We start from the raw sequence: 17,586 nt of genomic DNA, 5'->3' as shown, positions 1-17,586 counted from the left end.
ACGGTGGGTGACGCTCGGACCGTTGATGCTGGCTCTGCTCGAGACCTGCTCTTGGCGTACCTGATTCTTGGGGGTGACGTTGACTGGCATTCAAGCATGTTTGTGAGTGGGCGCACAGCAAGGCTGGGCACTGGCAACGGACAAGGCACACACACATTTCAGGACGTTTTATTTGACGTACGACAACTTCTATTTGGTGAGCAAGCCTAGATTTCTCCCCTCCCCACCCCCACTCCGCCCCCCCCCCCGAATGATCTGCTGGGTACCCTTGTCTCGTGTTTAATCGTTAAGTAAGGCAGAGTGATAAGCATCTGCTCTTTTCCTCTTTTTCTATCAGTGCCTGATTAATTCTTTATTTGCTTGCGATTATTTTGATTGATTTGAATTTACTAATTTTTACCACATGGAAATATAAAGTTCTTTTTATTTATTCTTTCATTATTAATAATTTCCTTTGTTGATGTTCCAACCTGTCCATGCTTAGTCCTTTCCTTCCATTGATCCAGCATTGTCCGAACCTAGATAGGCTGGGCGGTAATTATCAAGCTAATTGACCTGTCATAGTCGGCACGCACCAGCGGTTAAACAGTCGGCCACCCTAATTAAGATCTAATCAAGAAAAGATTGGTGCTTTGCCGAGGGCGCGCTCCCCGTTCAGGAAGCCACGTGACCTCTAAACGGCAAAATTAGACGGTGGACACTGGAACTCGTGGTTAACTGATTGGCGTTCGTTGTTCTAAAGCAACCCCCACCGTATCACGAAGTTAGTTGTGAGCGGTGGCCCCAGGTCCAGCTCTTCCGAGGACAATCAGGGATTAAACCCCCTAATAATACACTCGGTACCCGTAGCTGCAACAATATATTATACTGAAGTTATTATTGACTGATGTAGAAGAAATTCTGAAGTCATCCTGTACATTTGAGTCATTTATTCAACAAACAAATAACATAAACAAATACAAACAAACAAATACATATGGAGGATATGGAAAAAAAAACACAGCCTTGTTCCAGATCTCTGAAATACATGCAGAATTTTAGTTCTTTATATGGTGTTCAGTCGAAAATGACAAGGAGCTTTGTTTAACGCTGGCGCCACAGTTTGGCAGGTCGATGGATTTCCAGGTGGAAATCATTTTTAGCTTTTGTGCAATGATCAGCCTATTTTTGAAGGATTGTAGCAAATATTTCAAGACCAGATGTGTAAAATCTCTCCCAGCAGAGAATGACATCAAAACTGAAATCCTTTGGGTGCATTGATGGATCACATACAATTTATGGTATGACAGGGGAAAAGTTCTCAACAGACGAGGGAATTAAATATAACTACACGACCCGTAAACCCGTTGGGTTCCCGTTGTGACAGCGGTTGATGGAGAAAATCATTTCAAGAAAAAAAACAAAGATAGCTCCAGCGAACTATACCACTGAGGTTGTCTGCATTGATCAAATTTTCCCGAAGAGTACTTAACCGAATCGGGAATTGATTTTTTAATAATTTTTTCGTTGCCTGATTTGAACAAACCTTGATACTGCACATCACAGCATAATGGTGACTAAGGTGACCCTAAAATTTTTGTGCTATCGTGTTCTGTTTTGGCTGTATTTCTGGAACATACATACATACATACATACATACATACATACATACATACACACAATATGAGAGTTTCAGTAATATATAGATATAAAGCAATCAGTTTTTAGTGAATACATCTGGACATTTTCCTGAGACTAACATTCCAGTTGTGTTGAAATAACATTTTATTCTCGTATCGGATCAGGATTCGGATCTTCACCAAAATCAAAAAGATTAGTCCTTGTCACACACTCAACCTATCCACCTCATTTTGTCCGAATCTGTCCACAACTTTTTGAGTTGTTGTGTGATGTAGCGTTTTTGGCCCCATATCTCAATCATAAGGAATTTCAAGGAAATTTTTGCACAGGAGGAGGTCATTCGGCCCATCATGCCTCACTTCACCAATACCAGATTTAATAAATCCGTCAATGGTGATGAATCACTGGATATCTCGTAAACCAGAAATGGATCGTCACCAAAATGGAACCAATTAGTCCTCTACACATGCTCAACTTCTGCACCAAGTTTCGTCAAAAAACGTCCACAACTCTTTGAAATATCCTCCTCACAGATAGATAAAACAAAGAAGAAGTCAACCAGATGAAAATTGAGGATTTTAGAAATGTGACCCAAGTTGTTGACCTTTGGCCTATGTTGACCTCAATTATATCATCAACGATACTTTTGACGTTTGGCCTCAACGATATTCAACGATACTCAATTATATCATCAACTCAACGTTATTCCCACGTCTCAACGATATTCAACAATACTCAATTATAATTATCAACTCAACGCTATTCCCACGTCTCAACGATATTCAACGATACTCAATTATATCATCAACTCAACGCTATTCCCACGTCTCAACGATATTCAACGATACTCAATTATATCATCAACTCAACGCTATTCCCATGTCTCAACGATATTCAATGATACTCAATTATAATTATCAACTCAACGCTATTCCCACGTCTCAACGATACTCAATTATAATTATCAACTCAACGCTATTCCCATGTCTCAACGATATTCAACGATACTCAATTATAATTATCAACTCAACGCTATTCCCACCTCTCAACGATATTCAACGATACTCAATTATATCATCAACTCAACGCTGCCACTCAACGATACTCAATTATAATTATCAACTCAACGCTATTCCCACGTCTCAACGATATTCAACAATACTCAATTATAATTATCAACTCAACGCTGCCACTCAACGAGATTCACTTGTGGTGCGTCCATGTAATCATCCACCTATCCCCCATTTTTATCCTCGGTCGATGTCAAGTTGTTCCTTTCTGTCACTGTTCTCCTCCACAGAGACTTCTGCATGAATGGATGTAATCATCGTACGTCACGACACACCGATATCATATCATTTAATAGTTTTCCCACATTGTATCTAAGTTATTATGATATGACCTTTTGTTTTCTCTTTCAGGTTGCTTTGAAGAAGGCAAAATATGTGAAGGATTTTGAAAACGTAAGTTTGTGTGAATGTGGAGATAATGTGTTTTAATTACTGAACGAATAGTTTAATTTACCTCTGAACTGTCCTGATGGAACCTTTGCCTGTGATGGATCTTTTTATTTTGGCCCCTGAGGCTGTGAGTCCCTATGTGTGAGTTACAGCTCTGGGGTTAGTTAACCTTTATACAGGTTATAGAATGAATTTGTTTGATTTTCTTTCCTTGTTTTTATTCTTTTTGTAGCTCTGGGATGAAGTTGTCAAAATGCTGACACCTGATCATCCAAACATTGGTAAGTGTGGATTTCACTCAAACTTATCACAGTATGAACAAAACAACTTACAGATTGTGTGTTTCTGTGGCATGAATTTATCATTTATCATTCATGAATTTATCATTCATGCCACAAAAACACGGAGTTTGCATGTTCATCATGTTGTTTGAAGGTGTTTGACTTTGGGTGGGTTTCTTATACCATCTTAACTTGTGCTCCACTGTCTTATTTCCCAACAGTGAAGTTGATTGACATAAATGAAAAACCGAGCTGTAACCAAAGGGTCCTCATGATGGAGTATGTTGCTGGAGGTGAGGTTTCTGAAGTCATTTTGCCAAAATTCTACTGTTTGTGTCCATGAAGTTCACTTTTACTTGAACACTAAAATAATTTAGTTATGGTAATTCGTAAACGTGAATTGTTGGGACTTTTTAGTGGCTCAACAAAATGAGCAGAAAAGGTAACATTGACATATTGTTCTGATTGTGGGTGTGGATGGAAGAAGCTAAGAGGGAATACAGCATTGTGTGGAGTTGCTTGGTCCGTGGGTGTGTAGGAGGCATCTTGATGTAAGTGGGGAACCTGTGAGCTTAAGTTTTACGTGTCACCGCACGAGGGGTGGTGCGGTGTTAATTCGTCGAGGGAGTAAGAATAAATTCCCCAGCATGTGATTCCCCTCTGTGGTTTTTTTCCGTTTGATTATATATTTCAAGATCGGCAAGAAAGGTGGGGACCGCGTCCCTGAAACCACAACAAACGGGCAGAAAGCCCCGCCTTCAAAGGTTGACAATAAGTGAAGTCACGCCCCGAGGGACGACTAACGTCAGAAGCTAGCCGGGCAGGAGAAGCCCTGCCATCCCGGGTTTGGGGCGTGCAGGCTACGTCCCGAAGGTGGAGGATATATATCGGCGTGATTGAAGTTAAATAAGGAGGTTGCACATTTTAAGAGAAGGAAGGAGTTGGCTTGCGCATTTTAAAAGAGCCGTGATCAGAGTGAAGGCATGAGACGCATTGTTTGAAGAGGTGAGAGCGGAGGTTGAGCGCACGCCGAGGAGGATGACACGACCATTGAATTTGTGTTGAGGCGATTTGGTTCATGTGGTGAAGTAAGACGATGGCCTTTTGCTCTTGGTCGGGTTGGTGAGGACGATCGGAGAAAACGGAGCCGTTCCACTGGGGCTTTGAGCCTTGATGTGGAGTGTCACTCACGGATTGCCTGGCGTGCATTCGTCCCGCTACTAGAGAAGTACCTCGATTCCAGTTCCACAAGGATCAGGTCTGGGAGAAGCTAAGTGCAGGAATAGTTGAAAAGGAAGGTTTTTCTTTTAATTTTGTGTCCCCTTTGTCTGTATTTGAGTCTCAGCTGTTCACCACCACCTCTTATCTTCCCCCATCCAAAACCACGATTTTTTTCCACCCCCGTTAATCCACCCCAAACCCACCTCCTTCAAATTCCTTCCTGAAAGTCCCTGTGGTGTCCATCTTGTATTCCCCGTGTTCCCTGCCCTATCCCTCTCCCTTCCACAGATCTTCTCCTCATGTCTCTGTTCCCCACTCAATTTTCATCTGATTGACTTGAAATTTGAACAAGACTTGCACATCAGGTCAATGACTTCAACCACTCATTATTTTTAAGGTCAACGTAGGCCTGATTTCTAAAATTGAGATTGGGCCAAAATCTCTACATATCATGATTTCTCAAAAAGTGAAAGCTGTTTTTCCCAAAGTTTTGAATTAATTGTTCAAATTATTAATTAATCCCAAGGTTTGAATTTCCCAAAGGGAAACTTCTGTTTCCCAAGGTTTGAAAGTTTTTTTTTGGTTTGCACGTACGGCCGCGCATGAATGGGCCCGCACGTACGGGCCCGCACGTACGGCCACGCACGTACGGCCACGTAAGAGCAAAGAAACGGCCTGTGTGGTTGTTTCTGGCACGCGGTTTGAAAGTTTGTTTTTTTTCCACATATGGCCACGCACCTACAGGCATAGACTAGTCTATCTATAATTCCAGCAGTGTGTGTGTGTGTGTGTGTGTGTGTGTGTGTGTGTGTGTGTGTGTGTGTGTGTGTGTGTGTGTGTGTGTGTGTGTGTGTGTGTGTGTGTGTGTGTGTGTGTGTGTGTGTGTGTGTGTGTGTGTGTGTGTGTGTGTGTGTGACCACTGTTTCTCAACAACCACTGGTCCGATCTAATTGAAACTTGCCAGGTGTATTGTTGGGGCCCTATGGATGTGCCTTTTCAAGGTTTGATATTAATCGGACAAGTGGTTCCCAAGTTATGGCCATTTATTTACCAAACCAATGACAGGACATGGTGCTATGACGTCATGATTGATGTGACAATTCTTTTTTTTAATTTTTTTTTGTACATACGGGCACGCACGTACGGGCCTGCACGAGTTTTTTTAAACCTTCAAAAATCTTCCTCTGAAGTGGCTGAACAGATCGAGGCGAAACTTTATGAGTTGACCTCCTATCCACGAGGAACAAAAGGTTCACACATATGACGTCATAGGTCACATGGATTGGCAGGCATATTGGATTTACCCTAAAACCTGTAAAAAATCTTCTTCTCCAGAATGGCTGGACAGATCGAGGGAGTAATAAAGTTTTTAAAGGAGTAATAGATCGGTCACATGGTTTGGCAGCCATATTGTATTCTTGAAAAATATTTAATAATGTTTTCTATTACTTACAAAAACGTTATTAAATAATGTTTTCTGCAAAAATTGCTTGCGACATAATTGTTCATTGTCTACCAATGTCTTTATAATTCACATTCGAGTACACAAATATTTTTATCAATGTCGTTGTCCCCCATTTGATGTATGTATGATCTCCACCATTATCTTTCCACCAGTGTACTTAAGAAAAAAAGTGTACCTTTTAACACTCTCTTTGGTCTTGTTTCCAGTATTAACATCGTCCTGGAACAAGTACTTCAACCATACCACCGTTCAACAGCGAAAGATGGAAATCGTCATGAATTTCCAAATCTTCAGGTTAATTGTTGTGTTCCTCGACCTCATCATGCAGGTGTGCAAGTGATACAAGCTCACTGGATATGGTTCACAATCTTGTTTTGATGTATTGTTTGTATTGTTTTTGATGTATTGTTTTAAGATTATTGTTTGATGCTCTTTGTGCTACAGATCACAAATGGCTCATGGAGTCAACGAGATTGCAACAACTGCTGTAAGTTAAAGCTTCTGGAATTGAGATCTGGAACATTGCACGAAAGTACCACTTATAGAAAAAAAATAGATTAAATTAACTTAAGGAATTGTAACTCCATCTCGTGATCATTTTGTTCACTCATTCACAGACGATATGAAGAAACACAAAACAAAGACAACCAGAATCACCGGGAGATGGGACGATGGGGTCCCGGTCGTGGATGCTGTTGCGCCAATCATGGAATTGCAACAGTATCACACATCGTTATCATCAGGTCTGCGGAATCAGACGGACATGTGGCAGAGTGGTGATGTTTTATCCACAGGGATGCAAAGTGATTTCAGATCATATGAAATCAGAGCAGAGGCCAGAGAGAATGTGTCTCTTTGGTCTCATGGAATGGAGAAAGAAAATCTGGAGTTTTGTACCATCCTCAATTTGATGTCTCGATTGTTGACGATGAACAATCAGCAAGTGGTCATCATGGTTCATGCATCCCAACGTGTAAACACCTTGAGGTGTATGATTGAATCGGTATCGGGGGAAATCGGAATATGCAACCAACGAGGAATGCCTGCACAGTGTGAACTTGGACAGTTAGCCTACAGCAATGCTCTAAGCCCACCTGGACCAACTAAAGACATCCCGACATATAATATTTCTTCCTCGGTCCCTAAGCCACAGAGACATTCTGATGCTGACAACCATCTGGCATTACTCGTCTCACCAAATGTTTTGGAGCAAAGCGACATCTCTTCTTCATTTAAGATTCTGAGAGAGTCCCTTCAAAACATTCAAAGCTTTTGCAAAGTATCAGTGAAACGATCTTGTGCACCCGGAAGGATACCAAGTGGGGTGATGACTCCTTCCATAATCACCAACAGTATAAACCCTCCAAGGAGAAGATCTCCAATACCCATGGAGATACCAAGTGAGGTGATGACTCGTTCCAAAACCACCAACAGTATAAACCCTTCAAGGAAATCTCCAATACCCATGAAGATACCAAGTGAGGTGATGACTCGTTCCAAAACCACCAACAGTATAAACCCTCCAAGGAGAAGATCTCCAATACCCATGGAGATACCAAGTGAGGTGATGACTCGTTCCAAAACCACCAACAGTATAAACTATCCAAGGAGATCTCCAATACCCATGATGATGCCAGGGGAAGTGATGACTCCTTCCGAAAGTACAAACACGAAAAGCCCCCCAAGTGGAAGATCTGATATACCAGTCAAGATATCAGGGAACATGATGACTCCTTCCAAAACTACAAACAGGAAAAGCCCCCCAAATGGAAGATCTCGTATACCGGTGAAGATACCAGGAGTGGTGATGACTCCTCACAAAACTACAACCATGAAAAGCCCCCCAAGTGGAAGATCTCGTATACCGGTGAAGATCCCAGTGTCGGTGATGACTCCTTCCAAAACTACAACCATGAAAAGCCCCCCAAGTGGAAGATCTCGTATACCGGTTAAGATACCAGGGGTGGCGATGACTCCTTCCAAAACTACAAACATGAAAATCCCCCCAAGTGGAAGATCTCGTATACCGGTGAAGATCCCAGTGTCGGTGATGACTCCTTCCAAAACTACAACCATGAAAAGCCCCCCAAGTGGAAGATCTCGTATACCGGTGAAGATACCAGCGGTGGTGTTGACTCCTTCCAAAACTACAAACATGAAAAGCCCCCCAAGTGGAAAATCTCATATACCGGTGAAGATACCAGGGAACATGATGACTCCTTCCAAGACTACCAACACGAAAAGCCCCCCAAATAGAAGATCTCATATACCGGTAAAGATACCAGGGGAGGTGATGACTCCTTCCAAAACTACCAACAGGAAAAGCCCCCCAAATGGAAGATCTCGTATACCGGTAAAGATACCAGGGGACGTGATGACTCCTTCCAAAACGACTAACACGAAAAGCCCCCCAATTGGAATATCTTCTACACCCATGAAGATACCAATGGGGGGAGAGGAGGGGAGGTGATGACTCCTTCCAAACCATCAACCAAAAACACGTTGCACAGTTTCCAGGAAAGAATAGGCCTCTTCACAACCTGGGACCGTTGAAATATAATAGAATTGGGCTCAAGTTTACAGCAGAGAAGATATACACAGTGGGTGAACAAGAAGAAGATGAAGAAAGTACGACGGGAGTTGGATTCCCGAGAAAAGCCGTTGAGATGACAGAAAATATTTTGGGTTCAAAAAAGCTTGACTGAAATACAGACCCCAAACAACATGTCATGATGACTGCAGTGAAATTCTTAGGTACGTTTTGGCACCCGATCCGAATCTGAACCCAAACCCTGAACTCGTTCCTTCCCATAACTGCCCCACACCTGTCCCCTTCTGAACGGAAAACTCCCTCCAGTGTGTAAGGTTCTCTCTCCAGGTGAAGAAATGTCTCATAATCTCTCCTTACTTCTCAGGTCCTTCCAATAACTGCCCCACACCTGTCCCCTTCTGAACGGAAAACTCCCTCCAGTGTGTAAGGTTCTCTCTCCAGGTGAAGAAATGTCTCATAATCTCTCCTTACTCCTCAGGTCCTTCCAATAACTGCCCCACACCTGTCCCCTTCTGAACAGAAAACTCCCTCCAGTGTGTAAGGTTCTCTCTCCAGGTGAAGAAATGTCTCATAATCTCTCCTTACTTATCAGGTCCTTCCAATAACTGCCTCACACCTGTCCCCTTCTGAACGGAAAACTCCCTCCAGTGTGTAAGGTTCTCTCTCCAGGTGAAGAAATGTCTCATAATCTCTCCTTACTTCCCCGGTCCTTCCAATAACTGCATCACACCTGTCCCCTTCTGAACGGAAAACTCCCTCCAGTGTGTAATGTTCTCTCTCCAGGTGAAGAAATGTCTCACAATCTCTCCTTACTTCCCAGGTCCTTCCAATAACTGCCTCACACCTGTCCCCTTCTGAACAGAAAACTCCCTCCAGTGTGTAAGGTTCTCTCTCCAGGTGAAGAAAGGTCTCACAATCTCTCCTTACTTCCCAAGTCCTTCCAATAATTGTCTCCATTCTGCTGATGGTGAATGCTGATAATAAAAACTTCTTACTTTCCTGTCTGTTCTTTTCCAGATAGTGCTTTGAGGACCGTCATGATGCAGGCTGACGGCCATCAGAGAAATATCCTCAATACGACTTCTTTCCCCTCTCAAATGTCTGGCAATCTTGCCCTTCTCTCCAGGTGATTCCCAGAAATGACTGACTGACCCAGAACTCCAATCATCAAAACATCTTACTTTCTTATCTGCTCTTCTTTTTCTGCTCTTTTCGAGATATTTATTTGAGGGCTGGGTTCATGTTTATGTTTTGGGTTCAGTCTTTCAGATTTTTTTTTCTGCCCTCTCGTACCTGAGATTTCCCAGTCATTGTGTCGTCGTTCAGAGAGCCGTCCTCCTATTCTGCTTCAGGAGGTCACCGCTCAAGCTGATGAAGCCTTTGTTGATCCTGTGTGAAGCGGGGCCATCGCCGTCCAATATAAAACACACAGGAAATGACGCAAAGTGCTGAGGCACGGCGGTGATGGTCATGGTTAACCCCCGACCAGGCAAAGATCCCCGGGGGGTTAACTATTTACAGGTAACCTGGGGTTTTGAGGACTCCAAGGTAAGCTGCAGTTTTTTTTGAAGATTTTTTTTTAAAGATGTATTTTTTTTGTAAAGGCATACATCTTCTCAAAAAATGATAAAAGTATTTCTTAAGAGTAAATCAATCCAGTTTTAATCTTAAAATATTGCAAAGGTTTCCAATTTGATATGTACCTCATGGTATTGCAATGAAATGATTGAAATCTCTTGACTGCCCACTCTCCTACTCCCTCTCAACTTCCCACTCATCCTACCTCTTCTCAGTTTCCCCTTGTCCTGCCCCTCTCAGCTTGCACCTCATTCCACCCCTATCAGCATCCTCTTCATCCTGCCCCCCTCCCATCTTCCCTCTTATCCTGCCCTCTGCCATCTCCCCCCACCCCTCCCCCATCTCTTGTCCCCGCCCATCTTCCAGCCTTCTCCCATCTCCCCCCATCACACCCCCTCTCATTCTGGCTATCGTCTCCTAAGATTTGTTTGACCTGAAGCCCGTTCTGGTGGCAGACTCGCACAGTACACCAAGAACTCCATTTCTCACTCTCCTGATACTGCATTTACACCTCCCAAACCCCAGGAGTACCTTTGGCTCCAAATTCCCCTCTTTTCCCACCTCGTTTGTCTGTGTGTTGTACTGTCCTAACAGTGCCGACTCTCTCTCTCTCTCTCTCCCTCTCTCTCTCTTTCTCTCTCTCTCTTTCTCTCTCTCTTTCTCTTTCTCTCTCTCTCTCTCTTTCTCTCTCTCTCTCTCTCTCTCTTTCTCTCTCTCTCTCTCTCTCTCTCTCTCTCTCTCTCTCTCTCTCTCTCTCTCTCTCTCTCTCTCTCTCTCTCTCTCTGACAGCGTGGACACAATTTTAACCAGTCATCCCGACTCTCTCTTCCTAATATGTGGCGATTTCAATTGTCACCATGTAACTTGGCTGTATGGGTGTTGGTACCTCTCTCACCAGCCACGGCACGTCAGCAAAGGACTTCTGTGACTCCACAGGACTGACTCAATCTGTGAAATTTCCAACCCGGATTTCTCCCAAAGGCAAATCCTCCCTTCTGGATTTCGTGATGAACAACTTCCCTGCAAATGTCTCCTGCCCTCCCTCTGCTCCAATTGGTTCATGTGATCATGAGCTTATGAAAGTCAACATCTCTCTAGCGATTCTCAGAGAGCTGCCTCAACATCAGTGAGTCTGGCATTTCACTAAAGCAGGTTGGCAGACTGCAAGCAGCCATCTCTCTTCAGGACTGGTCTCCAATATCTCCTGCCACTGATGTTAACTCAGCTTGGGAATTCTTCCACAGAAACCTCTCTCACTCTCCCCCTCTCCCCCTCTCTCCGCTCCCACCACCACACCCAAACTCTATGCTTCACTCTCCCTTTCTTCAAATCCTCAAACCCTCTCCCAACCCAATGTCCTCATCTCCTCTCACTCAGCCCCCTGAGAAGCCTTAAACCCCTCGATCCCGACTCTGTCCCCTCTCTGCCCCCCCTCCCCCAAGCTAACTCTGCCATCCCCTCCCCTTCCTTCTTCAAGTCCTCAACTGCCCAAAACCCAAAGTACTCAACCCCAAGACCTCAATCCTCCCATCCCAACATCTCAATATCCCTCTTCCAACTCCATGCATCCTCACCCCCAACTCTCTGTCCTCCCTCCCCATTTTTTCCTGTTCTTAACAAGCACACGCAAAGATACACAGGGAACTTTGGCGCATGAGGTCATTCTGCCTATCATGCCGCTGTGTTGTTCGTGTCTCCATTTGTCAAGTACAATGTGAAAAGTAAATAAATATCGAACGTTAAATTCACAATCACTTCCAGTCTGGGCTGCGTTGCTCATACGCGGCTTCACGTGACAGCACTGGACCAATCATGTTCGGTGATGTACTTCGGACTGCATTGTGAACACGCGGTGTCACGTGACAGCGTTAGACTAATCATGCTCGGTGATGTTCCTCGGGCTGCATCGCAAATACGCGGCGTCACGTGACAGGGTTGGACTAATCATGTTCCATGATGTACCTCGGGCTGCATCGCTCATCCGCGGCGTCACGTGACAGCGTTGGACCAATCATGCTCGGTGATGTACTTCAGGCTGCATTGCCAATACGCGGCGTCATGTGACAGCGTTGGACCAATCATGTTCGGTGATGTACCTCGGGCTGCAGAGCTCATCCGTGGCGTCACGTGACAGCGTTGGACCAATCATGCTCGGTGATGTACCTCGGGCTGCATTGCTTATACGCGGTGTCACGTGACAGCGTTGGACCAATCATGTTCGGTGATGTACCTCGGGCTGCATAGCTCATTCGCAGCGTCACGTGATAGCGCTGGACGCGCCGCCAAATTGGAGGTCGCTGTCCATATCCGATAATTTGTTCCTTTATCCCAAACACTTTGTGTACTTTTCCAAATGGAGTGCCATCAGCCCTGGAGTGCTCTCATCATCATTTCACTCTGTGCGAGTCTCCTTTGCAGTGAGTGCTTGGTGCGTTGATAACGAGTTGACGGCCGTCATGGCGCGTCCTCCTGCGCTGACGTTCTCCCATTGTACTTCGTTTGTTGTCATGCTCCCCGTGACGTATCGTTTTTAATAAATAAATAAATTACCGGGTTCTGGAGAACGCACAGGCATGCTGGTCCGAACGTCCTCGTGCGTCACGCACGTGCACCATTTGAGAGTTTTTATTTATTTAAATGACTTTCCTTTCGCAGTCGATGCTCGCCGAGGATGAACATCGTGACGTCATCACTTAACTCATTTTCTCACACTCTCCCTCCCTCCCTGTCTGACGTCATCACTTCATTCATCCTCACACTGTCCCCTCCCTCCTTGTCTGACGTCATCACTTCATTCATCTCACACTGTCCCCTCCCTGCCTGTCTGACGTCATCACTTCATTCATCCTCACACTGTCCCCTCCCTCCCTGTCTGACGTCATCACTTCATTCATCTCTTCACACTGTCCCCTCCCTCCCTGTCTGACGTCATCACTTCATTTATCTCCTCACACTGTCCCCTCCCTCCCTGTCTGACGTCATCACTTCATTCATCTCCTCACACTGTCCCCTCCCACCCTGTCTGACGTCATCATTTCATTCATATCCTCACACTGTCCCATCCCTCCCTGTCTGACGTCATCACTTCATTCATCTCCTCACACTGTCCCCTCCCTCCCTGTCTGACGTCATCACTTCATTCATCTCCTCACACTGTCCCCTCCCACCCTGTCTGACGTCATCACTTCATTCATCTCCTCACACTGTCCCCTCCCTCCCTCCCTGTCTGACGTCATCACTTCATTCTTTACAGCAATGCCAACCCTCCCGATTTCATCGGGAGGCTTCTGAAAATTCACCCAAACTCCCGCCCTTACGATCACTATCCTTATCCTCCCGAAATTTTGATATTTTTGCACTGTTCACTAATCAGAATGTAGTAGTATGAGAATTGAATGAAAAGCATCGTCTGCTACGTATAGCATGTGGTAACTCCATAACGTTCGCTGCTACCAAATTGTACGTAAAAAATTGCAAATTCAAATGAGGAGCAGCGAAACATTGGGTCTGGATCTCGCTTATGCGATCATGCACTGAGATTTAGTGCATGCGGTATGTGTGCAATACAGTGCATGCGGTATGTATGCACAGTGTATATGCATGCGATACGCTCACTGCATGCAGCTGGGCCCCGTACCAGCCCGGCGGTCGCGACCACCGTGCGGTGTTTAACAGCCGCTAGAGTTCTACGAGTCGCGCTGCAGCTGTGGAACATCGACTTCGAAGTTACCGATGCTTCAAGCCCTCAATGTTGATTACGAAATGGCAGAAAAGAAGCTTACGAAGACCAAGAAATGGTCTCAGAAGTACAAGACCGAATACAGTCTCCAATACCCGTGTATTCGAAAGTCTGAAAGAGGAATTCATCATGCGTATTGTACAGTATGCAGCGTTGATATTTCAGTTGAGCACGGAGGTCGCGATGATATTCGGAAGCACGTTGGAAGCAAACGGCACACAGACATTGCAAAGGAGAGATCTTCGAGCACGAGTACCGGTACACTTCTGAATTATTTCACCAAACAAGGGACAAGCGAGGAAGAGGATGTTACCCGAGCGGAACTTCTCTTTAGTGGATTTATTGTGGGACATAACTTGCCCATATCAGTCTCAGATCATGCTGGACCTCTATTTCAAAAGATGTTTCCAGATTCAAAAGTTGCTTCAAAGTATGGATGTGCAAGAACAAAAACTTGCAAGATGTGCAAGATGTGCAAGAACAAAAAGCAAGAAAAAAAAAAGAAAAAAAAAAAGAAAAAAAAAAAAAGAACAAGAACAAAGAAGAAAAAAAGAACACTGGTCAACAATTTTTTACTTTCTGAATGTTGTCTAGATTTCTACAAGTGAATTAGGGTATTCTGGCACTGCTGAATCAGGAAATGGCATCCGTTTCTCTCCATCAGGTCAGGTTTTTGTGCTAAGTTGATTTGAAAAAATCAGATCTTGTGACAAAATCAATTACATTTTTGTGGCATTATCAGCTGATTTTTGTCAACACATATCATCCTAAACATGTTTTTAAGAAAAAAAAATGTTTTGCCAACAACATTTATTGATTACATGATAGAAACATCGATTACTGTCATCTGAATGGTGGGCATTGATAAAGGTAAGTACAAGTAAATTGCATGTTGCGTCACCACTGTTCAAACTTCAGGGCTTGAACTTCCGTTTCTTCGAACTCCTGGAATGTTCAGCGGCAGGGAGGTCTCTCTTCATATTCCAACAGTAGTCAGCCATCATGACTGCGTCCCAGCGACCCTGATACCTGGTCTCCATCTCCTTCATGTCCTGATGGAATCTCTCCCCCTGCTCGTCACTCATTGAACCCAGGTTCTCAGGAAACCGGTTCATATGTGAAAATAGGTAGTGCATCTTGATGCTCATGTTGCAGCCCAGGTTTCTGAAAGCAGTCAGCATGTTGTTGACAAGTTCTGCGTAGTTTCTGGCCTTATTGTTGCCAAGAAAGTTCTTCACTACCAAAACAAATGTCTTCCACACTTCCAGTTCCACTTCGTTCATTGAGTTTTTGAACTCTGGATCTCTGATGAGCTGACGGATCTGAGAACCATCAAAGATGCCAGCTTTCAACTTCTCCATGGTCAATCCTGGAAAAGCCTGGCACAAGTAAGTGAAGCAGTCACCATCTTTGTCCAGAGCCTTGGTGAACTGCTTGATTAAGCCGAGCTTGATGTGCAGCGGTGGGAAGAGTATTCTGTCTCTGTCCACCAGAGGGTCGTTGATGATGTTCCTTTCTTTGCATGGCACCAATTCCTCCCGCACAGGCCAGTCCTTCTTCGTGTAATGCTGAGCACGCTCCCTACTATCCCACATGCACAGAAAACATGGGTACTTGGTGAAGCCAGACTGTTGTCCCAACAAAAAGTTCACCATCTTCAGGTCAACACAAATAAACCACTTATGCTGATCATAACCAATTTTCTCCAGCACGTACTTCACCGCTTCATACTTCTCCTTCAGTGTAGTCGAGTGGCGATGGGTACAGAGGCAAACTGGTTGCCGTTGTGTAGCAGAACACATTTCAGTGATCGCTTGCTGCTGTCAATGAACAGTCTCCAATCTTTGGGTTCGTACTGTGGCACTCCAAGCTTGAGCAGAAGCGCATGTCATAAATTGGCGCATGTAGGTATTGTACATTCTTCAGAGTTCGTTATTTCAAGAAATACAACTTTTTGTATCACATTATTACAAAATCTGCTCCATTAACTTTAGTTTTGATCCACGAACTTTATGCTTTGCCTCACCAATTTTTTGGAAGATTTTGAGGTTTTATGACTTCAAACTGATCCCTTTTCGACATAATCACCTAGAACTATCGTACCTGAATACTTCTTGTCATTAAAATAATTATTTCCAATCAAAACAATTATTTGACATGACATTTTACCCCACCAACTTCTTCTAAAATGCTCCACACATGCGTACATGTGAACAAAAATGTAAAAAACGACATGTGGCCATATCTCAAAAACTTGACCTGATTGAACAAAACTAATGTGAGTTTTCGATTCAGCGCATCAGATTCGTCCTAAATCAGCTTAAAAAATGCAGACAACAAATTTGTTGTTGACCAGTGTAATTGGTGAGTTGTCAAATGTTACTGCTTCATCTATTGCCGATATTGCTAGACTAGCTCCATTTAGCCTAGCTACAGACGGTAGCAATGACAGTGGTGAGGCCCAGCTATATCCTGTCCTGATTTCGTACTATGACAACAGTGCTGGGATTGTGAAGCAAGGTTTGCTAAGTTTGCCTGCGTGCAAACAAGATTCCACTGGAGAAAACATTTTCAAACTGCTTGATCATGAGTTCAGTGACAGGAAAATTCCGTGGGGAAATTGTGTTTCCTTTTGTGCTGATAATGCCTCTGTCATGGTGGGCAAGCACAAAGGAGTCGCTGCTTATATCCACAAACAAAATCCAGAGTGCTACATCATGGGATGCCCTTGCCATATGATGCACAATACGGCCAAGAAGGCGGCTCAGGCCTTACCCATTGAATTAGATGACTTTCTCATCGATATTTACTACTACTTGGACAAAAGTAGTAAACGCGTCAAAGAGTGAAAGCACTGCAAGAACTCTGTGATGCCCCGACACACAAGATTCTGAAGCATGTCACAACAAGGTGGCTGTCCCTTGGTCAGTGCCTAGACAGGCTGATTGAACAGTGGGAGCCACTTCGCCTCTTCTTCAAAGAAGAAGTACGAAGAAAAATGCAACCAACTGGAGCCAAGACTCCAACAACGAGCAAGAAGGACGGCACTGTATCTACTGCCAGTACTGGCACTGCAGGATCAAGCACTCGTGGAGCAGCATTCACCACTACCACTGCAGTATCTGCTGCGAAGAAGACAGCAGGGACAGCACCAAAACCAATGCTGAGAGCAGGTAGCATCACCGGCCCTTCATCACGTTCATCTACAAAGCAGATCCCTTCAGAGTCGAGAAAGACTGTGATAGTCCCATCTACAGGCAAAGAAGGACCCAAGTTAAGTTCTGCTTTTGCCAAATCACTTGATAGAAGCTCAGCAAAACCTTCGAATCAGAGGTCTTCTTCCTTGGCTGCACCTACCTCAAGCTCTCTCCTCAAACGTAAAATTGGATCTGGTACTACGAGTCTGACCTCTTCTGCTGGCAGTAAACGCAAGTGTGATCTCCCTGCGGCTAAGTGTACTACGAGTTCTACAACTAAAAGCGCATCTTCCTCAAACACTGTGCAGGAATCTAGAGAAAAACGTGTCAACAGGATGTTCTTGTCTCCACAAACAAAACTCTATTGTTTCTTCCTTCGATATGCGAACAAACTTTTTTGAGAAGGGGAATCTTCTGCTCCAAAGAGGCAGAACCCTGTATTCATCTCCTGCACGGAGAATTGAATGGTCTTCT

The 17,586-nt window shown here is 44.2% G+C and overlaps 2 protein-coding genes across 6 annotated transcripts in view; one reads left to right on the top strand and one right to left on the bottom strand.

Annotated features, from left to right (window-relative positions):
- The window catches only part of LOC147012777 (tenascin-N-like), a 342,994-nt gene that overhangs the window by 55,557 nt on the left and 269,851 nt on the right, over positions 1-17,586 (bottom strand). The window lies entirely within an intron of this gene.
- Positions 1-17,586, top strand: part of LOC147012779 (uncharacterized) — a 66,211-nt gene that overhangs the window by 31,563 nt on the left and 17,062 nt on the right. Inside the window, exons 8-13 of one of the 3 annotated variants that reach the window (XM_085853963.1) lie at positions 3,042-3,083; positions 3,313-3,361; positions 3,583-3,654; positions 6,254-6,375; positions 6,492-6,534; positions 6,665-6,790. In XM_085853963.1, coding sequence (XP_085710089.1) covers positions 3,042-3,083; positions 3,313-3,361; positions 3,583-3,654; positions 6,254-6,375; positions 6,492-6,534; positions 6,665-6,790 — 454 coding nt within the window. Of the gene's footprint in view, positions 1-3,041; positions 3,084-3,312; positions 3,362-3,582; positions 3,655-6,253; positions 6,376-6,491; positions 6,535-6,664; positions 10,816-17,586 lie in introns of those variants that run through there. The other 2 variants (XM_085853962.1, XM_085853964.1) reach the window with 2 other exon arrangements.

Source organism: Eptatretus burgeri, chromosome 14, assembly GCF_056783735.1.
Source record: "Eptatretus burgeri isolate ZD-2024b chromosome 14, Ebu_testis_v1, whole genome shotgun sequence".
NCBI lineage: Eukaryota > Metazoa > Chordata > Myxini > Myxiniformes > Myxinidae > Eptatretus > Eptatretus burgeri.
The sequence above is the reverse complement of the archived record's forward strand: the minus strand, read 5'-3'. Positions and strand labels throughout refer to the sequence as shown.